The sequence below is a fragment of the Rhinopithecus roxellana genome, chromosome 6, assembly GCF_007565055.1.
Source record: "Rhinopithecus roxellana isolate Shanxi Qingling chromosome 6, ASM756505v1, whole genome shotgun sequence".
NCBI lineage: Eukaryota > Metazoa > Chordata > Mammalia > Primates > Cercopithecidae > Rhinopithecus > Rhinopithecus roxellana.
In genome coordinates, this window is record NC_044554.1 from 45,701,233 (window position 1) to 45,723,820 (window position 22,588).

The 22,588-nt window shown below is 51.2% G+C and overlaps 3 protein-coding genes across 3 annotated transcripts in view; 2 read left to right on the plus strand and 1 right to left on the minus strand.

Moving 5' to 3' along the window:
- The first annotated feature begins 4,029 nt into the window (after positions 1 to 4,029).
- PPP1R35 (protein phosphatase 1 regulatory subunit 35) lies at positions 4,030 to 5,307 on the plus strand. The gene is made up of 4 exons (XM_010377710.2): positions 4,030 to 4,449; positions 4,526 to 4,742; positions 4,823 to 4,959; positions 5,053 to 5,307. The coding sequence occupies exons 1-4, from the start codon at positions 4,219 to 4,221 to the stop codon at positions 5,224 to 5,226; spliced, it is 759 nt and encodes a 252-aa protein (XP_010376012.1). The 5' UTR covers positions 4,030 to 4,218; the 3' UTR covers positions 5,227 to 5,307.
- Positions 5,308 to 7,066: 1,759 nt separating this feature from the next.
- Positions 7,067 to 11,563, minus strand: MEPCE (methylphosphate capping enzyme). The gene is made up of 4 exons (XM_010377708.2): positions 9,506 to 11,563; positions 8,032 to 8,250; positions 7,781 to 7,907; positions 7,067 to 7,672 (listed from the first exon to the last, which is right to left on the minus strand). The coding sequence occupies exons 1-4, from the start codon at positions 11,174 to 11,176 to the stop codon at positions 7,620 to 7,622; spliced, it is 2,070 nt and encodes a 689-aa protein (XP_010376010.1). The 5' UTR covers positions 11,177 to 11,563; the 3' UTR covers positions 7,067 to 7,619.
- Positions 11,564 to 12,816: 1,253 nt separating this feature from the next.
- ZCWPW1 (zinc finger CW-type and PWWP domain containing 1) overlaps positions 12,817 to 22,588 on the plus strand; it is a 30,501-nt gene continuing 20,729 nt past the window's right edge. Inside the window, exons 1-2 of the mRNA XM_030932642.1 lie at positions 12,817 to 13,051; positions 16,892 to 16,998. The gene's annotated coding sequence lies outside the window, so the exon portion shown is untranslated. The remainder of the gene's footprint in view (positions 13,052 to 16,891; positions 16,999 to 22,588) is intronic.

Genomic DNA, 22,588 nt, shown 5'->3' on the forward strand with positions numbered 1-22,588 from the left:
ACTGGTGAACACTCCACTTCTTGGAGACCCGCAATGTAAACTGGGCAAACAGAATGGCTTGTTTTCATCTGTGTCGGGGCCTGAAATGAGATAGTGACTAGATTTTGAGGCTGAGTAATTGCGTTTACTGGGTTCATGGACACAAACTCCTGTAGGGCCTAGATATTTATCAGCACAGCCAAGGCCTGGGGGACAGTTTTGAGTTTCAGCTCCAACACTTCCTGCATGCCAAAGCTGCGTCAGCCTCTTTTTTTAAATAAACAAAAAACATTTAGTCACAGAAATGTTCGAGAATATGCAAAAGTAGAGAAAATATAGTAATAAAATCCTGCTTCAGCAGTCATCAACATTTGGCTAATCTTGTTTCATCCGTGTACCCTCAAACACTGTTCCAAACCCCAACATTTTTTTTCTTGTGAAAGCGTCTCACTCTGCCACCCAGGCTGGAGTGCAGAGGCGAGATCCTGGTTCACTGCAACCGCCGCCTCCTGGGTTCAAGTGATTCTCATGCCTCAGCCTCCTAAGTAGCTGGGACTATGGGACTTCACGCACGTGCCACCAAGTCTGGCTAATATTTTGTACTTTTTAGTAGAGACGAGGTTTTGCCATGTTTCCCAGGCTGGTCTCGAACACCTGAGCTCAGGCAACTTGCCCGCCTTGGCCTCCTAAAGTGCTGGGATTACAGGCTTGAGCCACTGCGCTCAGCCTTGATACTTTTCAATTTAAGGTAAAATACAGCATGATTTATTAACTTTTTTTTTTTTTTTTTTTTTTTTTGAGACAGAGTCTAGCTCTGTCACCCAGGCTGGAGTGCAGTGGCACAATCTTGGCTCACTGCAACCTCCATCTCCTGAGTTCAAGTGATTGTCCTGCCTCAGCCTCCCGAGTAGTTGGGACTACAGTTGCCTGTCACCACACCCGGCTAATTTTTTTGTATTTGTATTTTATTATTATTTTTTGAGGCAGAGTCTTACTCTGTTACCTATGCTGGAGTCCAGTTGCACGATCTCAGCTCACTGCAACATACGCCTCCTGGGTTCAAGCAATTCTTGTGCCTCAGCTTCCCAAGTAGTTGGGATTACAGGTGTGCACCATTACGCCTGGCTAATTTTTGTATTTCTTTTTTTTTCTGAGGCGGAATCTCGCTCTGTCGCCCAGGCTGGAGTGCAGTGGTGCGATCTCAGCTCACTGCAAGCTCTGCCTCCTGGGTTCACACCATTCTCCTGCCTCAGCCTCCTGAGTAGCTGGGACTACAGGGGCCCACCACCACGCCCGGCTAATTTTTTTTTTTTTAATTTTTAGTAGAGACGGGGTTTCACTGTGTTAGCCAGGATGGTCTTGATCTCCTGACCTCGTGATTCACCTGCCTCAGCCTCCCAAAGTGCTGGGATTACAGGCGTGGGCCACCACGCCCAGCCAATTTTTGTATTTTTAGTAGAGACAGGGTTTCACCATGCTGGCCAGGCTGGTCTTGAACTCCTGACCTCGAGTGATCCATCCGCTCTGGCCTCCCAAAGTGCTGGGATTACAGGCGTAAGCCACCGTGCCTGGCCTGATTTTTTAAAACTTTTTAATATAATCATACAAAATGTGTACATTTCCAAAGTCAGATATACAAAACAAAATATATTCAGAGGAATCTAGACTCTTTGTCTTTCATTCTATTCTCTCCCTATGTCACCATTAAAAATTTTAAATTTATACTCCCAGTTTAAAAAGTTATATTTGTACCTAGCTATTTTTTTTTTCACAATTGAACAGAGATAACAGACATACTTTCTTGTTCTTAACTTTAGCAGGAAAGCCTCTAGTGTTTCACCATCGAGATCTTCCTTTAAAATCCTTTTTGTAAAATATGGGCTATGCTATCCATTCTATCTGATGTTCCACAGCACTTCCTGGAAAGATAAAATGAACAATGTAGAAACTCTCATAATGAAAAGTGGTACACAAACATGCCTGTTGACTGAGCATCAATCAATTCCAGGAAAGCCTCAAGATTCCTGAACCTTTTTGAAGCACTTTAGAGAGTTAAAAAAAAAAAAGAGTAAGAAAGGATTCCTGAACCCACTTCCACTTACATTTTACACAAAAATAAACTGAGGCTTGCAGAATTGAGGGAACCTGCCCCAAGTAACATAAGGAGCAGGTGGGAGCTCTTATTTCCTTTTCTGCAGTTCAGGAGTCTTCTGCTACCTGGAAAAGCTCAGGGCCCAGGATAAATACACTGACATTAAAAATGAAGAAAACTGAACTCAAGGCTGGGTGCAGTGGCTACTGTCTGTAATCCCAGCACTTTGGGAGGCCAAGGCAGGTGAACCACTTGAGGTCAGGAGTTCGAGACCAACGTGGCCAACATGGTGAATCCCTGTCTCTACTAAAAATACAAAAAAATTAGCTGGGCGTGGAGGTAGGCGCTTGTAATCCCAGCTACTTGGGAGGCTAAGGTGGGAGAATTGCTTGATTCCCAGCTACTTGGGAGGCAGAGGTTGCAGTGAGCTGAGATTGTGCCACAGCCTCCAGCCTGGGCGACAGAGCGAGACTCCATCTCAAAAAACAAACCGGCCGGGCACGGTGGCTCAAGCCTGTAATCCCAGCACTTTGGGAGGCCGAGACGGGCCGATCACGAGGTCAGGAGATCGAGACCATCCTGGCGAACACGGTGAAACCCCGTCTCTGCTAAAAAAATACAAAAAACTAGCCGGGCGAGGTGGTGGGCGCCCGTAGTCCCAGCTACTTGGGAGGCTGAGGCAGGAGAATGGCATAAACCCAGGAGGCGGAGCTTGCAGTGAGCCGAGATCGCGCCACTGCACTCCAGCCTGGGCGACAGAGCGAGACTCCGTCTCAAAAAAAAAAAAAAAAAAGACAAACCAAACATTGAATCCACAATACAGAGTTTTTTGTTTGTTTGTTTCTGAGACAGGGTCTTGCTCTGTCGCCCAGGCTAGAGCGCAGTGGTATCAGAGCTCACTGCAGCCTGGAACTCCTGGGCTCAAGTGATCCTCCCGCCTCAGCCTTCCCAGTAGCTGGGACTACAGGCAAGCACCACCACCACGCCCGGCTAAAATTAAATTTTTCTGGTAGAGATTGGGATTGGTGGTGTGGGGTCTCGGTATGTTGCCCATGCTTGTCTCTAACTCAGAGTTTCAAGCCATCTTCCCGACGCGGCCTCTCAAAGAATTGGAATTGCAGGAATGCGCCACCGCACCCGTTCCAGGTATCTACTTTTTATACAAATTAATATTTCAGGGAACTCTCGAAGGTAAAAGTAGTCACAAAAAGCTGCAAGAGTTGCTGTGTCCCAGGACGGAGTCCGGGGTGGGGTCGGCGACCCCCGCCCGCACTCATACAGGGAAGCTCTGGTCCCAGTTTGGAGGTAACGGAACACCGGAAATGCTGTAGAGGTCCGAGTGGGGAGGTCAGGGCACACTGGACGGTTACCTTAAAGCTGCCAGGCGCGGTGGCTCACACCTGTAATCCCAGCACTTTGGGAGGCCGAGGTGGGCGGATCACGAGGAGTTCGAGACCAGCCTGACCAACATGGTGAAACCCCATCTCTACTAAAAATACAAAAATTAGCCGGGCGTGGTGGCGCGCGCCTGTAATCCCAGCTACTCAGGAGGCTGAGGCAGGAGAATCTCTTGAACCTGGGAGGCGGAGGTTGCAGTGAGCCGAAATCGCGCCCCTGCACTCCAGCCCGGACTACAGAGAGAGGCTCAGTCTAAAAAAAAAAAAATGCTGCCCCATTTGCCGCCCCAGGAATGAGGACTGACACACTGGGCACTGGGCATCGCAGCACTAGCCGGACTAAGATTCCTCTGGGCAACTCAGCCATGGCAGAGTTTTCAAGAGGAGGAGTGGCCCTGATGAGGAGCCGTAGGGCTTCAACCGTTCCCAAAACACCTCAAAAACACTTCGGCTTGGGGGTGGTGCCAAGACTGTGAGTGCGTCCAACACTTCGGCTTGGGGGTGGTGCCAAGGCTGTGACTGCAGAAGCCCGCCGGGAACCTGGGGGCGGGGCGAGGGAAATGACGCCTGGGAGCGCCAATAGGGTGGGTGGAGCTGCTGACTCCGCCCCCCGAAGGAAAGGGTTAACGGTTTCCGGTAGCGGTGTCTAGGAGGGGCGGGTGAAATGAGGAGGTGGTGAGGCTGTGTCCCCTGACTCTTGGACCGCCTGCGACCCCCCCGCATCTCCGCACCCTCAAGACACCTCCAAAGATGATGGGCTGTGGAGAGTCAGAGCTGGAGTTGGCGGACGGGGAAGAAGCCGCGGCGGTCTCGGGACCACCCCCGGAGCCCCGAGCCCCGGAACCCCGAGCCCCACTGCCCGAGCCCGGCCTGGACTTGAGCCTGAGCCTGCGGCCCGACAGCCCTGAGCCGCGTCACTGCAGCCCCGGGCGGCGGAAGGGGCGGGGGGTGCATCGGGGCGCGGCTCGGCAGCGACGGCAGGTGAGCGTGGGAGGCTGGCCCCCGGTCTGCGACGGCCTCGCGCCCACCTAGTCACCCTCCTGCTCTCTGCTCCCAGGTCCGTTTCCGCCTGACGCCGCCCTCCCCGGTGCGGTCCAAGCCGCAGCCTGCGGTGCCGCAGGAGCTGGAGATGCCAGTGCTGCAGAGCAGCCTGGCCTTGGGCCTGGAGCTGCGGGCCACAGCCGGGAGCCACTTTGATGCCGCGAAGGCCGTGGAGGAACAGCTAAGAAAGTCGTTCCAGATCCGCTGCGGCCTGGAGGAGAGCGTGTCCGAGGGTGAGGGGGGCGGGAGGCCGGCCGCGCGCGGGAGTCGGGGCGAGGGGTGCCACTCACCTCCGCCCCCGCTGCGCTCCCAGGGCTGAACGTGCCGCGCTCCAAGCGGCTCTTCCGGGACCTGGTGCGCCTGCAGGTGCCGGAGGAACAGGTTCTGAACGCTGCGCTCAGGGAGAAATTGGCTCTCCTGCCGCCACAGACTCGAGCCCCGCCCCCAAAGGTGATGGGGTCTGGGCGTGGGGCTTCCTCCATGTACCCCCTTACCCGGATTCTTCCAGAGTGTAACCTTGCTTTGGGCCCCACCTCCCAACAGGAGCCACCTGGGCCGGGGCCAGACATGACCATCTTGTGTGACCCAGAAACACTGTTTTATGAATCTCCACACCTGACCCTGGACGGTCTGTCCCCTCTCCGGCTTCAACTCCGGCCCCGCCCTTCAGAGGACACCTTCCTCATGCACCGGACACTGAGGCGATGGGAAGCGTAGTAGACCCCAAAGATCCCTGGAGGGCTAGTTCGTATTTTTCTGTTAAACTATTTGTTAGAATAAACTAATTTTGCTAATAAATGGGACTCTTCCTGGAGGCCTAAAATGGGGTTAAAAGCTCTCTGGGGGTTATCCACTTAGCCTCAGGTTGGAAGCTGCCTGGAAGTCGAGTTTGGGGGCCTTTTTGGAACTTGGGCGAGTCATGGCAAGTGGAAAACACCGTCCACATTAGAGGTTTATTTAGATACTCCTCCGTTCACAACCTTACCTGCCTGACTTCAGCCACAGCTACTGCCTGTTTTTGATCACGCAGCGATTGTTCTCTTCATCACTTTTTTTTTTTTTTTTTTTTTGAGACGGAGTCTCGCTCTGTCACCCAGGCTGGAGTGCAGTGGCCAGATCTCAGCTCACTGCAAGCTCCGCCTCCCGGGTTCCCGCCATTCTCCTGCCTCAGCCTCCCGAGTAGCTGGGACTACAGGCGCCGCCACCTCGCCCGGCTAGTTTTTTGTATTTTTAGTAGAGACGGGGTTTCACCGTGTTAGCCAGGATGGTTTCGATCTCCTGACCTCGTGATCCGCCCGTCTCGGCCTCCCAAAGTGCTGGGATTACAGGCTTGAGCCACCGCGCCCGACCCACTTTTTTTTTTTTTTGAGGCGGAGTTTCACTCTTGTTGCCCAGGCTGGAGTGCAATGGATGGCACGATCTCGGCTCACCGCAACCTCCATGTCCCAGGTGCAAGCAATTCTGCCTCAGCCTCCCTAGTAGCTTGGATTATAGGCATGTGCCACCATGCCCAGCTAATTTTGTATTTTTAGTAGAGACGGGGGTTTCTCCATGTTGGTCAGGCTGGTCTCGAACTCACGACCTCAGGTGATCCGCCCGCCTCAGCCTCCCAAAGTGTTGGGATTACAGGCGTGAGCCACCGCGCCCGGCCTCATCACTTACTCTGATCTCCCAAAATGCAGGGCCCAGCCTATCACACTTCACAGAGGCCTTCCCTGATTACCTGTCTCAAGGAGCTTGCAAGCCAGCTGTTTGCACTGTTACTGAAATTATCTCCTTGCTTTTTACCTTGAAGAGCCTTGCCCATCCTGTTTACACCTGACCTGAATACTTAGTATGTTTGAAGTTCCAGTAACACCTAACAAGCCCCCGAAGAGCTTCATGTTGTTAACTGCCTATAAGTCTGATTCCACAGCACAAAAAAGGTGCTGGTCTGTCCCTGAGCATTTGATCCAAAGCACTTTTGCCTGCCTCCACCGCCAACTCTTTACAAGTTAGCCTTCTGGCTGGGTGCGGTGGCTCGCGCCTGTTATCCCAGCACTTTGGGAGGCTGAGGCGGGTGGATCACCTGAGGTCAGGAGTTTGAGACCAGACTAGTCAATATGGTGAAACCCCGTGTCTACTAAAAATACAAAAAATTAGCCGGGCATGGTGGTGCGTGCCTATAATCCTAGCTACTTGGGAAGCTGAGGCAGGAGAATTACTTGAACCAGGGAGGTGGAGGTTGCAGTAAGCTGAGATCACACCACTGCTCTCCAGCCTGATGACAGAACGAATCTCCATCTCAGAAAAACAAAACCCAAAAATTTAGCCTTCTGCCCGAAGCCCCTACAGGGTTTTTCTGGGAAGGGAAGGCAGACTCCAAGTTCCACACCAAAATTTGCATTACCTTTTCCTGACTAGGCTTCTGTGTACTTGCGTGTGGATTTGACTAGTGTTCAACCAGCAACCCAACCACTGAAAAACTTGTCTTCCTTGAAACAGTAGAGAGAAACAACACAAGTTCTGGTGGGAGGCACCACCCATCCCCCACTAGCTAGAAAGTACCCAACACAGGTGTGGGGGCCACTGCCCTAGACATCAAGTTTATTGTGCTGTTCTCACATTCAAAACCCAACCCCCTCTCCCACTGGGGGAGGACGGAGGGAAGGATTTTCACAGTACCTGTGTGCCTCCCTGCCAGGCTTTCCCCTTGAACCCTCAGTCCATCTATCCATGGTCCACTGAAATGCAGCTAGGGACAACAGCCGAGGAGAAATGGGAATCTCTCTCCTTGGGAGAATAGGAGGAAAGGGCTAGAGAATTTGATATCCTCCCACCTCCCATGCCCTAAGAAAACAGAGGTCAGCAAACAGTCCATGCCATCCAGCCTGGGAGGCTGGGGGAGAGGAAGATGATGGTGACTCCAGCACAGCCAGCCTTGCTGCACAGGTGCCAGAGGCGTAGGGAGGAGGCTGAGGCAGCGACGGAAGAAAAGCTTTCTTTGCAGATCCAAGAAAGGAAACTATTTTTGGAGTCAGAAAGGAAAGACCCTGGGACACTTTCCTCTTCCCTCAGGTCCTTAGGAGCAGCGAGGGCATCCTCTTCACGCTTTCTGTTCAGGGGGCCACTTAGTGGCTGGGGGATCGGGCCTTGTGGAACAGGTACACAGGACGCTGGAAGCCTGAGGGGAGAGTGATCAGAAGGGGTTGGCAGCACCTCAAGAATCCCCATGGGGGTCTGCACTCTTTCAGCCAGGACCGGCCTCCCTGACAAAATAAACCCGCCTTACCTTTAGAGGTGTTGTGGGGTGTGGCCACAAGCTCATAGCTGGAGAAGCCCACGTCTGGGGATGTCAGGTAGGAACTGAACTGCTCTGGCTTCAGTTGGATTCGGTAGTAGTTCTTGTAGATTGTTTCCTAAGGAGAGAGGTAAGGGACCACACTTCAGCACACTGCCACCTCCCCTGGCCAAGGGCGATGCCCACCTCGGGGTCTTTTCTTGCCTCAACCAAAGGAAGGATTCCCTCCACACCCAACTCACCGTAAGGGTCTTTCTCTTGCCATATGACGACCAGGGTTGGGGCTCTAGGACCAGGATGCCTCCAGGGCGTAGGTGCCGGTAGATCCGGCGAAACATGCGCTTCAGGCCCTCGTCTCCCCAGTTCAGATGCACCCACTTGGTGAGGCTGAGGCAGAGCACCACATCATACTCAGGTGTTTGGGCCTCCACCAGGTCATCTCGATCCAGCACATAATTACCCTGAGGGCAAGTACCAGCAGGCAGTGAGGTCAACAGAGGGAATGGAAGAACCCCTACTCCCAGGCAACCTGCTCTGAGGCCAACACAGTCCTGCGGCCTCACTTTAGCCTGTGGCCACGTTCTTCTCAGACTAACTCCCAAAAGGTGCCTGCCCTCTTTGAGTTTTGTTTTCTCCTCTACACCTTCCTGCCTCTGCTTCTTCCTACTGATGGTAAGCCAAAAATGTTGAGGGAGCCGGAGTAATTTTAAATGTTGCAAATTATCCATGAGGTCTTCTAAAGCTGGGGGTCCCAGGACCATATCCTGTGCTTATTCTCACCCACAGACATTAAGTGGAGTGACTGCAGGTTTTGCAAGGGTAACCAACCCAGGTTTCAAAGGCAGACCTGTGGTTCCTTCCCTGCAGTTGGGGCTGGCAAAGTTTCACGCCTATTCTTTCCTTTCTCTGAGAGAAATGAAGAGCCACATCCTTTAGGAAGCCTTTTCTAGAAGATAAGCTCATCACAACCCTCTAAAAAGACCATTCTTCAAGGCTTAACCCAACACAATGCCAAAGATCCCAGCAGGCGGCCTAACTGGAGAGTTCTCTGGGGAGCTGTGTGGGGTCAGGGGACTCCGCTGGGCATGGCGCTCTTCTCTCTGCAGAGGAGTTTCTGGTTCTTCCCTCTCCCACTATCTAGGGTAAATGTGGAGAGGATCTACAGCCAAGTCCCTGGGGTTCCTGACACTCTTCAACAAACTGTCTAGAAAAACAAAAGCCGCTGATGGAAGCAAGGTGGCTATCAAAGGGCAGAAATGCCACTATTAGTCTGCTGCTACCCTAATCTCCTCCCTAGAAGACATTCCATGCCCGACCCCCATTCTCAGGCTCCTTCAGTCAATCTGAGGACCAAGTTCAACCAAGTTCCACCTGGATGGAATTCCCTAGTGAGCAGCAGCCTTCAAGGGAAGGGAAGGTGGACCAGTGTAGATTATAGGTCAAGCCCAGAGCACTGCAAAAAAAAAAAAAAAAAAAAGCGTCTTCCTTTATGTTGGAGATCCTTGCAGTCATGAGAAAGGACTCCAGGGTCAATGCCCCAAGATAGAGACTCCACCTTTCCAGGTTATAAGAGGGGAGAGATGCCCAGCAGAGACTCTCACTTGCCAACCCAGACCCCTCTTTTGAGTATCTGGGTCATAACCTTCCCTGCCACATTCCCGTTTAATCTCATCTTCACACCTGACCCCTATTCCAAGAGCCTCTGGACCCTCTTACCGTGACGAAGACAACATTGTTGGGGAAGACTGATGTGTCCGCTCCATCCAAGGGCACTTGGGGGGCAGCGATGGGACCCCGGCTGGCAGTCAGCGAGGCTGGGAAGCAGCTCCTCTTTCGAACGGTGGTGGTCCCTTCCTCACCCTCTGTCGCCGGGTCCCCCTCCAAAGTCTGGGGTGGGAGACGCAGTTCCTCGGAAAGGTAGTGTCGGATGTTCTGACGGGCAGAATGGATGAGCCGGGAATCTATATCCAGGCCCACCATGCGGGACGGGCCCCACTTGCAGGCAATGCTCAGGGTCAGATGGCCCACATTGCAGCCCAGATCTAGGACGTCCCGGCCCCGAAACCACTCAGGCTTCAACACCCGAAGGCGCCCATCCTCACAGGAAGGATTGCGGTACCCATAGTATTTGCAGTAATTCCCATACTGGAACTTGCGCTGTTGTTTTTTGAAGCCTGTTGCAGGCAGTGGGTGGTGGTGGTGGTGGCGGCCTCCCCAACTCCCTCGGCCCTTTTCCTTGGAACCCTGGCCTCCACCCCTAGCCCCTGCCTCCGACTTGCTGGAAGTCCTGCGACGTTTGCGATGTCGGGAGGAGGAAGATGGGGGTGCAGAGGTAACTGAGGCAGCTGGAGGGGCTGATAGGGAGCCTGAGGGACCCTGTAGAGCAGATGGAAGCGGAGACACCACTTCATCCCTGCAGTTGATGGCTGTGTTGAGTTCATAGGGTTGGGGGGCATCCCGGTTCTGGCCTCTGTGCCGCGGCTGCTGTGAGGCGCCCTCCCCGTGGAGTGAGGGGGTGAGAGGGGCTGTGGGCAGCACGGGGTGGCTCTCACTCCCTCCGGCTGCCTGCTGCTGCTGGTGGTGCTGTCCCCGGTGTCTATGCCGCTTCCGACCAGTCTTGAGTGGCGAAGCAAGAACTACATGGCCCTCATCAGTGCAAGTATTGAGACTGAGCGGGTCAGTAATATCTTTGGGGATGAGGATCTCCACTGGATCTCGCCCTTTGGCCGGAAGGGGGGATGACTTAGGGGTCTCCGCGTTGAGGGCGCGGCTCACTTCCTCATCCAGGAGGCTATTCAGGTTCAGGGGATCAAAGATATTGCCCCCCAGGAGGAAGTTGGAGGGTAACACAGAGTCACAGTCCGAATTCACCCGCCTGCGCCTCTTGAAGGCCGGATGTTTGAAGCCTCCCCCGCCTCCCCCTACATTACAGCTATTTCTCCTCTTGCCCCCGCCCCCCCCAGGTGGCCGGTGGGGCTGATAGCCATTGCGGGGTCGAGGAGGAGCAGGGGGACCCAGCTCTGTCCCGCCCCCTCCCCGGCGCTCCTCCCCCACGTCCGGGGGAGCGGCTCGCCCCGGGGGATCCGACAGGCGGGCCTCCCCTTGCGACTGCGCCTGGGGGCCACCTCCTCGGTGCTGCTGCGCCTGGGGACCACCGGGGGGGGTGGCCACGGCCCCGGGGCTCTCTCGACCGACCCCAGCGGCCGGGGACCCCGCAGACGGCGCGCAAGGACCCGGACCACGCTCCGTCCCGCCGCAGAGCTCCCCAGAGGCGGCCTCTTGGTGCGGTGGCACAGTGGGGCCGCCCCCTCCGCCCGACTCATCTTTGAGCGGCGGCGGCGGGGCCGGCACCAGAAACGGCTCCTTCTCCGCCGCCATCTCGATCATTTCCTCCCCTTATTCCGTCCCAGTGGGGGTAACGAAGGGGATCAGGGGGCTTAACCCCCCTGCCTGGACCCTGCTCCCTTCCCCCCCTTTCCCGAGTGCGCGCGCAGCTTTGCTCTTCTCGCCTAGTCTCGCGCCCAGCGCCTCCCCGCGAAGTGCGCCCCACTCGCCCGCGAGACCAAAACAAGATGCCCGCGAGACCCGAACTACTCGAGCACTCAACCGCGCGTGCGCCGACCCCTTTCTCCTCCGCCACTACCACCCGGCCGCGAGCGCGCACCGCAAGCGCGCGTTCCCTTCGCCCCGGGACCACGCATGCGCACTCCGCCACCACCCTGGTTGCGCGCGCATTGGAGTACGAACCAACTTAACGGCTCTGGGAGTTTAAATATAACCCCCCCCCCCACAGACCCCGCAAAAGCCCACCACCCCAAACTGACACCCTACTTCCCTGCGCAGCTATGTCCGGCCCTACTGATCTCCTTTGTCTCTGCCGCGCGATCCCACCCACCGTAGGCGGGGGACGGGAGCTGGTGTGAAAAGGTCTCCTTGACACCCGACCCTTGTTCCTGAGGAATGAGTCTCAGCCGTCTCCACCCGGCTCTAAATCCAACAACCTCCCCACCCCGCCTCCTTCCTCCCCCTAGTGGGCAGCGCCTGCGCACACCCTTTTGGGCTTGCGCGGGTAGAGGCAGCACGTGCTGAAGGTGGCGCCCCGCCTCCCGTCTTAGGGGTAGGGCCTGTGACGTCGCTTCCTTAAGTTTGGTAAACGCAGCGTGCGTCAGCGCGGCCCGAAGGGGCGGGGCTTCCCGACGAAGGGCGGCGCTCATGAATTATTCATGAGCTGTTGGTAGCACACCTCCCCCCTCTGCCCATCTTCTTAGAAGCGCTTCCGAAGGAGCAGAGAGACCCTACAAAGCCGAGGAAGGGCAGGAGTGGGTGGAACTGGGCTCAGTAAAACGCGATAGGTCATTATAACTCACCCCCCTCGAAAATATTCTCTGCTGAATTGGGGAAAAAGAAAAAGCACTAAAACAGCCGGTGTTGTCTAACTTCCTCTTCCCCCGAAACGGCTGAGTCGTTCTCTGGTTCCTCTGCCTTCCCCCAATCGCAATCACCTGGAGACGCCACACCACGCCTTCCTCTCCGCCTCCACACCCACGGCCCGGACCCCAACGCCTCCGCCCATTCCCGACGCCCGCTCACTGGCCCGACAGCTCACGGACCTCCCCCAAACGCCCGCCGCGGCTCCGCGCCGACTTATATACCAGAGAGTGTGGGCGGGGACGGGGGTTCGGTCCGCGCTGGGCCCCCCGCTTCGGCCAATGAGGAAGAAGCGGATCTGCGCCGTTTTCCCGGGGAGATTCGCCGCCCGGTCTTCCTGCCAGCGGAGTGCTGGGCCGAGGAGCGGGTGACAGGGGTGACAGTGGGGTCCCGGAAAGTCTCAAATAAAATCCTAAAGTGAGGGCGTGAAGGAGACCAGCAGGAAGAGGAGGAATCAGGGAACGGAAAGAGGGAGGAAAAGGCAGTCTGAAACAGAGAAAAGTTAGTAAGATGTCCTTCAAGAACAATCAGGCGCTGAGGCCGCCGCCTAAAAATATGTGACACCAAAGAGGATTCTGGGATTTGTAGTTTTCCCGGGATGTTCGGGGTGAAAGATGGCGGAATTACCTCAGCCGCGGAAACGCAGATGCTGTTTCCAGTTGCGCATGCGCCTCAGACTCCGCGAGCGCGCCGCCGGGGGGTGGAGTTAGCGTGCAGGGCGTCCTCGTGCCTTTTCTTGGTGGCGGGAAACCTGGGTCGAGGTGTGAGAGGCTTGCGGAGTCGCTGCGCCAGCTGGTTCTGCACCTCGCCTTTAGGTCCTCCTTGTTCCTGAAGGTAGCCGGCTAGTTTCTGGTTGTAGGTGAAGGTGCTAGGCGCCGCCAGTCCTGGCACCCGTTGCCTGAGGAGAAACTTTCTCAGGGCGACAACCAGCTCTTGGCCCTTTTTCCTCAGAATCTGTCGCTCCCAAGAAACAGACAAAAATAGCCCAGCCTCCTGGCGGACACCGACAATATGAGTGAGAATGAGGATCACGGTGCCTTGGCGGGAGTGGGAGTGGAGGGGAGATTCCCTCAGGGTGGGAGGAAGGGAAGGAATGGGAAAGAGAGAAGGGGACGCCACCGTTTTAGGGGAGAGGCGAGGACGTGTGGCTCAGGGAAACCTCCGAACTGAACCCCTATCCCTGAGAAAGAATAAGGGGTGAGGGAAGAGGAAAATGGGAGCGCCCCTGAAATGGGAAGAACTTCTCCCCAAAACTTCTTCTTCCCTTTGGATTGCAAGGTGCATTTGGGATTGGGGCTTTTTTTAAAATTATCTTTTATTTTTTATTATTTTATTATTATTATTATTATTATTTTTTTTTTTTTTTTTTTTTTTTTTTTTTTTTTTTTTTTTTTTTGAGACGGAGTCTCGCTCTGCCACCCAGGCTGGAGTGCAGTGGCCGGATCTCAGCTCACTGCAAGCTCCGCCTCCCGGGTTTTACGCCATTCTCCTGCCTCAGCCTCCCGAGTAGCTGGGACTACAGGCGCCCGCCTCGTCGCCCGGCTAGTTTTTTGTATTTTTAAGTAGAGACAGGGTTTCACCGTATTAGCCTTAAAAGACAGTCTTGCTCTGTCGCCCAGGCTGGAGTGCAGTGGCGCAATCTCCGCTCACTACAACCTCCGCCTGCCGGGTTCAAGCGATTCTCCTGCCTCAGCCTCCTGAGGAGCTGGGGTTACAGGCGCCCACCACCACGCCCAGCTAATTTTGTATTTTTAGTAGAGGTAGAGTTTCTCCATGTTGGCCAGGCTGGTCTCGAACTCCTGACCTCAGGTGATCCGCCCGTCTTGGCCTCCCAAAATTCTGGGATTACAGGCACGCCCCACCGTGCCTGGCTAATTTTTCTGTATTTTTAGTAGAGACGGGGTTTCACGTATTGGCTAGGCTGATCTTGAACTCCTGAGTTCAGGTGATCCACCTGCCTCTTCTTCCTTGTTAAATGTTTTAAATCAGGCTTGCTGAGCTTGTGCAGAAACATGAAGGAAGCAAGCAAGGGAGGGAAGGGGGAGGAAGGAAGGAGGGAGGGGAGGAGAAGAGAGAGGAAGGGAGGGGGAAGGGGAGGGAAAAGGGGGGAGGGAGGAGGGAAAAAGGGGAGGGAGGAGGGAGAGGAAGGATGGGGGAGGGAGAGGAAGGACGGAGGAGGGGAGGTGGGGAACGGTGGAGGGGAAGCCAGGAAGGGGGGGTAGGAAGGAGAGGGGGAGGAAAGAGGAAGGGGGAAGGAGGAGGGAGAGGGAAGGGGGAAGGAGCGAGGAGAGGGAAGGGGGAAGGAGGAGGGAGAGGGAAGGGGAAGGAGGAGGGAGAGGGAAGGGGGAAGGGAGGAGTGGAGAGGGAAGGGGGCGGGAAGCGAGGGAGGGAGAGGGAAGGCGGGAAGGTAGGAGGGATAGGGAAGGGGGAAGGCGGAGGGCGAGGGAAGGTGGAAGGAGGAGGGAGCGGGAAGGTGGGAAGGAGAGGGAGAGGGAAGGGCGGAAGTGAGGAGGGAGAGGAAGGGGGAAGGAGCGAGGGAGAGGGAAGGGGAAGGAGGGAGGGGGGAGAAAGGAGAAGGGGAGGAAGAGAGGGAAGGAGGGAGGGAGGAAGAGGAGGGAGGAAAGGAGGAGGAAGGGAGGGAAGAGGGAGAGGAGGGAAGGAGGAAGGGAGGGAAGGAGGAAAGAGGGAGGGAGGACGGGAGGAGGACAAGGAAGGAAGGAGGGGGAGGGAGAGAGGGAAGCGGGAGAGGGAGGAAGGAGAGGGGGAGAAGGGGTAGGAAGGAGACAAGGAGGAAGGAGGGGGAGGGAGAGAGAGGAAGGGATGGAGGGACAAAGGGAGACAGAAAGGAGGGAAGAAGGAAGAGAGGGAGGGAAGAGGGAGGAAGGGAAAAAGGAAAGAAGGAAGGAAACTGCTGTTAGTTAATTGATGCACGAAAATAAGCGGGAGTCCACATACAGTTATTAACGCAAAAAGGAAGATCAGACTCTGGCTTAAGAAAGATTTGAAATATACCTTTTTTTTTTTTTTTTGAGATGGAGTCTCGCTCATTTTGCCCAGGCTGGAGTGCAAATAGCACGATCTTGGCTCACTGCAGCCTCCACTTCCTGGGTTCAAGTGATTCTCCTCCTTCAGCCTGCCGATTAGCTGAGATTACAGGTGCCTGCCACTACACCCGGCTAATTTTTGTATTTTAGTGGAGACGGGGCTTCACCATGTTGGTCAGGCTGGTCTTGAACTCCTGACCTCAGGTGATCCGACCACCTTGGCCTCCCAAAGTGCTGGAATTACAGGCGTGAGCCACTGCGCCCGGCTGAAATATACTCTTTACCACTTTTTTGAGACTCAGGGAGTCTGGATTAGATGACAATGCTGAAGGGTTTACTTCTCTTAGACCAAGGATTTGAGGAACAAGGTAAAGAAGGGAATGATTGGATGGTTAGGAGGAGGAAGTGTGGGAACACATTCTGAATGGTGTGTAGGGAGAGAGAATTACCGTTTATTTTTTAAAAATTGGCAAGACTGAGAAGTTATTTCACTAGGTCAGTTCTCAAACTTTTTGGTCTGAGAACCCTTTTATACTCTTAAATTATGGAGAACTCCAAAGAGCGTTTATTTGGTTTGTGTCTGTTGATATAAACATATTAGAAATTAAAATTGAGAAACATTTAAAGTTTGATTAGAAATAATATGTTAACCTAAACAGGTTTTTATGAAAAATACATTTTCCTAAACAAAATAAAATTTATCATGAAGAATGGTGGTGTTTTACATTTTTACAGATCTCTTTCATGTCTGGCTTAATAGAAAACAACTGGGTTCTCATCAGTTTCTGCATTTAGTCTGTTGGGATATCTTGTTTTGTAAAAGTACATGAGAAAATCAAGCTTAATACAGATAGGTAGTTGGAAAAGGGAGAGGACCCCAAGGATTCTGGGACCATACTTAGAACTGCTGAGTTAGATGATTTCATCTCAAAATTTATGTGATGATTTTTAATGTTCTAAGCGAAATAAAACTGTTTTGAGATCCTCATTCACTTTCCCCCTTGGTTCCCTTTATTATTTCTAAGTTCTTTTTCCCTCCTTTCGTATGTTGAGTGATGGGAATATGGTTTCTGCAACTGTACTGGTTCTTTTACATTCTTTTTTTTTTTTTTTTTTTTTTTGAGCCTGAGTCTGGCTCTGTGGCCCAGGCTGGAGTGCAGTGGCCAGATCTCAGCTCACTGCAAGCTCCGCCTCCCGGGTTTACGCCATTCTCCTGCCTCAGCCTCCGGAGTAGCTGGGACTACAGGCGCCCGCCACCTCGCCCGGCTAGTTTTTTGTATTTTTTAGTAGAGACGGGGTTTCACCGTGTTAGCCAGGATGGTCTCGATCTCCTGACCTCGTGATCCGCCCGTCTCAGCCTCCCAAAGTGCTGGGATTACAGGCTTGAGCCACCGCACCCGGCGGTTCTTTTACATTCTTATTTAAAGCCTTTGCCCCTCTTATTAAAGCCTTTCCCTCAACCCCACATCCTGCCCCTCTTCATCTAAGGTAAGAAAAGAGAAATTAAAACCTCAAATTTTATTCCTGAGTCAACAGCCTCTAGGCATTTAGTAGCTGTACAGAAGAAAGTTAGTGGTATTTTATATATTTATTAACTGTCTATATTTTTTTTCCTCTCTCTCTGAACCAGCTTTCAGTATTTGTTATTGTGAAAGAAGTTAATTCACCTGAAACAGAGGAGGGGCAACCTGAGTTCTCAGAAAGTGACTTCCTGGCCTTCCCTTCTTTATTGATCAGGTTAGAGCTTTTGTTTGAAAGCAGTGTTCCTCACATGCACAAATTATACATATTATGTGATACTATTTATCACTGTTTATAGATTTATTACATCTTACTAGCTCAACAGTGAACCACAATTCTATCTCGTTGGTTGGGGCTCCAGAAACATACTTTGGCCTAGGAAGATCTTTACAGGTTTAGATAAGGATTTGAACCTAAATACTGGAAATGTTTTGTATTTTTAGATTAGTCAAAATACTCTCTTTTAATTTTACTTAAAGAATTTAGGCTGGGCACTGTGCCTCACGCCTGTAATCCCAGCATTTTGGGAGGCCGAGGCAGGCGGATCACGAGGTCAGGAGATTGAGACCATCCTGGCCAACATGGTGAAACCCTGTCTCTACTAAAAATACAAAAATTAGCTGGGGGTGGTGGCACACTCCTGAAATCCCAGCTACTCGGGAGGCTGAGGCAGGAGAGTCACTTGAACCCTGGAGGTAGAGGTTTCAGTGAGCGAAGATCGTGCCACTGCACTCCAGCCTGGTGGCAGAGCAAGACTTGTTTCTCAAAAAAAAAAAAAATATATATATATATATTTAAAATATTTTTTGAAGTGGTAACATTTGCGTGTTTTAAAATGCCAAAGATACACGAGGGAGTATACCAAAAGCTTCCTTTCACTCTCATCTACCCAGTTCTACTCCCCAGAGGCATTTTGATCCATTTTTTTTCTCTTCCAGAGAAAATTTATGATTTTCTCTATTATACTAGACATATGTTTTTGCAAGTAAATATTGTCATCTGAAACACACTGATTTTCACTCTGCTTTTCTCACTTAGCATAGCCCTTGTAACTTAGACTGAGACTTCTTGTGATCTTTTTTGGAATTTTAAAGTCTGAGAAAGATATATTTGTCATTTGTGATCAAATTAATATTCTTTTTTTTTTTTTTTTTTTTGAGGCGGAGTCTCGCTCTGTCGCCCGGACTGGAGTGCAGTGGCCGGATCTCAGCTCACTGCAAGCTCCGCCTCCCCGGGTTTACGCCATTCTCCTGCCTCAGCCTCCCGAGTAGCTGGGACTACAGGCGCCCGCCACCTCGCCCAGCTAGTTTTTGTATTTTTAGTAGAGACGGGGTTTCACCGTGTTAGCCAGGATGGTCTCGATCTCCTGACCTCGTGATCCGCCCATCTCGGCCTCCCAAAGTGCTGGGATTACAGGCTTGAGCCACCGCGCCCGGCCATTAATATTCTTTTTACAGCCTAATTTTATCCAGTCTTTTTTTCTTTTTTTTTGAGATGGAGTTTTGCTCTTGTTGCCCAGGCTGGAGTGCAATGGCACAATCTTGGCTCACTGCAACCTCTGCCTCCTGGGTGCAAGCAATTTTCCTGCCTCAGCCTCCCGATGAGCTGGGATTACAGGCGCCCGCCACCACGCCCGGCTAATTTTTTGTATTTTTAGTAGAGATGGGGTTTTGCCATGTTGACCAGGCTAGTGTCGAACTCCTGACCTCAGGTGATTCCACTCGCTTCGGCCTCCCAAAGTGCTGGGATTACAGGCGTCAGCCACCATGCCCAGCCAATTTTATCCAGTCATTACCTCTATTTAGGATTATAATAAAGGAGATTAATTTGCTTGAGTGTTTCTCCCCAAAATTCCAACTTGCCTTTTTTTCTGGAGTAAATATATTTTGGGATTGATCATGATGAGTTAAAATGGAAACAGCAAGAAAATGTGCTTTTTTTTTGAGACGGAGTCTCGCTCTGTCGCCCGGGCTGGAGTGCAGTGGCCGGATCTCAGCTCACTGCAAGCTCCGCCTCCCGGGTTTACGCCATTCTCCTGCCTCAGCCTCCGGAGTAGCTAGGACTACAGGCGCCGGCCACCTCGCCCGGCTAGTTCTTTGTATTTTTTAGTAGAGACGGGGTTTCACCGCATTAGCTGGGATGGTCTCGATCTCCTGACCTCGTGATCCGCCCGTCTCGGCCTCCCAAAGTGCTGGGATTACAGGCTTGAGCCACCGCGCCCGGCGAAAATGTGCTCTTTAATATAAAGGAAACGTAGTTGCTTTAGAACAGCACGTCTGAATTATTCACATTTATAGAAGTGAAAGGAAGAGAAAATTGTTAAACGGTATTCACATTTAGCCATGCTGTGGCCACACTGTCAAAATCTCAGTACCCTTTAAGTTTATCTTATGATCTAGAGAGAGGAACCCTACACCTTGAACAAGTTTGGCCATTTAAGGTCTTAAAATTTTCTGATCCTTTAAAGGGAAGTGTATGTGAACCAGATGATCCATTTTATGCTGCTTTTGGATTTCTTTATAGTGGGGGATCACAGATTTAGAACAATGAGTTTCAGTTGTAGGGCTTTCAAACTGCTCAAAACCTACAGTCAGAAACAAGATCACTGAGTAGAATAGACATATTAGAATTGAGAGGCAAAAGTCCTAGGTTCATCTAAGCTCAACAATATATTAACACTGAGTCTTCGGCCGGGCGCGGTGGCTCAAGCCTGTAATCCCAGCACTTTGGGAGGCCGAGACGGGCGGATCACGAGGTCAGGAGATCGAGACCATCCTGGCTAACACGGTGAAACCCCGTCTCTTCTAAAGAAATACAAAAACTTAGCCGGGCGATGTGGCGGGCGCCTGTAGTCCCAGCTACTTGGGAGGCTGAGGCGAGAGAATGGCGTAAACCCGGGAGGAGGAACTTGCAGTGAGCTGAGATCCGGCCACTGCACTCCAGCCTGGGAGACAGAGCAAGACTCCGTCTCAAAAAAAAAAAAAAAAACACTGAGTCTTTGGGCAAATCACTTAACCTCTGTTAGCATGTTTTTTTCCATCTGTAGAAAGGGGAGTTGGGGCTTTATGATCCCTAAAGGTCTTCCCAGAGCTAGAATGCTTTTTATAATGGTTATAAAAGTAAGAATAACATAAGCCTAAAGAAAACTGGGTAAAGGGCTATAAGAAGTTAAAGTTAATAAAATAAAAGACAGTTTTCTTCAGAAAGCTGGGTGGGACACAGAATACTACGAAGTCATATAAAAGAACAAGATCATGTCCTTTGCAGCAACATGGATGGAGCTGGAGGCCGTTATCCTAAGTGAATTAACACAGGAACAGAAAACCAAATACTGTATATTCTCACTTACAAAGTAGGAGCTCAACATTACATACACATGGACACAAAGAAGGGAACAATAGACACTGGAGCCTACTTGAGGGTGGAAAGTGGGAGGAGTGTGAGAACTGAAAAACTACCTATTGGGTACTATACTCATTACTTGTGAAACAAAATTATCTGTACACTAAATCCCATGACATGCAGTTTACCCATGTAACAAACCTGCACATGTACCCCTTGAACGTAAAATAAGGGTTGGAACGTAAAAAAGGTTGGAAAGAAAAAGTGAAAATAAAGCTGTGTGGAAATAATATCAGTAGTGGGAAAGTATAAATTGGAAAATAAAAATATTGGAATGTCCCCAGATGAGTCTTGGCACACTGGTGGGTCACGAATAGCTTGTAGCTATGTAGGTACTAATTTCTTCTTCAGCCTTTGGTGTGACTCTTCAGTTGTCTGTGGCTGTGAGCAGCCTGGTCCTTTTACCCCCAGAGTACCTGGAAATGTCATTTTCTATGTGTTTTAGTATATGCTATTAATGTATGTTTTCTGTGTGTGCTGTGATGGCAAAATGGTGGTGAAGCACTGAATTAGACTGTTAGGATGTCACGTAGCAGTTATTAGCACAAACTTTGAAATCAGACAGGTTCTAATCCTGATTTTACTACTTATCAGTGACTTAGTATCTTTAAATCCCTGTAAGCCTGAATTTCCCCCAAGTGAAAAATGTTACCCATCTCATAGATCTGTTGTGAGAATTAAATGGAATGCTACATAAAGGGTAAAGAATATAGTCAGTGCTCAGTGTTAGCCATTACCATTAGTCACAATGTCAGTAGTAATCAAGAAATACATTGATGTCAGGCTGTGTGGAGTGGCTCACACCTGTAATCCCAGCACTTTGGGAGGCTGAGGCGGGCAGATCACCTGAGGTGGGGAGTTCAAAACCAGCCTGACCAATATGGAGAAGCCCTGCCTCTACTAAAAATACAAAATTAGCGGGGAGTGGTGTCGTATACCTGTAATCCCAGCTACTCAGGAGGCTGAGGCAGGAGAATCGCTTGAACCTGGGAGGCAGAGCTTGCGGTGAGCTGAGATCGTGCCATTGTACTCCAGCCTGGGCAACAAGAGCAAAATTCCTTCTCAAAAAAAAAAAAAAAAAGAAAAAGAAACACATTGATGTCATGTCATGTGGAACATCTGTGAGTAGATTGCTGAAGATGAACTATGAATATCAAAGAAGGCACTAATTTAATTTCTCATTATTAGGTGGTAAGGTAGAATAAGGAAGAAGATATTATCTGGGAACCTCTGCTGGTTATCAAATACTTCTGAGCTATGATTAGAGATTGGTAGAATCTAGTACATTGGAAAGTTGATTGGAGTGAGGATCTAAGAAAGGGAAAATAAACATTATAATGATGTTGAAAGTGGGGCTTCTCTATGCACAGAGACCTCTGAGGTCAGAGAATTACCAAATTATGTGTGTGGTCTAAGTGTTTAGGAGAGGCTTATGAAATGAGGCTATCCCTCTGAAGAAAACTCTCTTTTCTTATTCATACCCTATCATCACTGCTCTACTGCTACCTATACTTCTGGTATTACTACCATTTCTGCTGCCTGCCTTATGTTGGACATGGTTCTAGGCACATAATACACTAAGCATTGCTGCTAATATTTATTTGTTATTTAAATTTTTGAGTCAGGGTCTCACTCTGTCACCCAGGCTGGGGTGCAGGGGCACAATTTTGGCTCAATGCAGTCTCTGCCTCCTGGGCTGAAGTGATCCTCGCACCTCAGCCTCCAGAGTAGCTGGAACTACAAGCCCGTGCCACTACACTGGCTAATTTGTTTTATTTTTTGTGGAAACAGGGTTTTGCCGTGTTGTCCAGGCTGGTCTTGAACTTCCAGGCTGAATCGATCTGCCTGCCACGGCCTTCTAAAGTGCCAGGATTACAGGTGTGAGCCATCATACCCAGCCCTGATTGTTGCCAATCTTTAAAACAGTAACTCTCATTATTCCCTGGCATGTAACTGGCACCACAGGGGCATGTAATTGGCACCACAGAGGAGGTCAAGAATGCAGAAACATAGTTCAGAGGTCTGAAACAAAGAGTTCCTGAACCCAGGAAGACAGAAGGTTTAAAATCTTGTTTAATCAGAGTCATAGCAGTTAATTTCTTTTTTCTAACAGAGGCACACAAAGTGTAGTTTCTAAGCTGAATGATGACAACATTGCAGAATAAAGAAGGTGAGTCAAGAGTGAGGGAGGTTCACTTTGTACGTCTCTCTCATTTTTCTCCTTTTGGACATCCTTTCCACCAAAGGCTGGTTCAGGTCCCTATATTCTGTGCCCACTCTGGTCAAATTACTGCTCTGGTCAAACAAAACAAAATGCTTTGAGTGAAATAAATGTGACTTAAAAACAGTCCTGCTCGAGGAACATATGAACTTGGGGAGAGAAAAGGCATTTAAATACCTATTA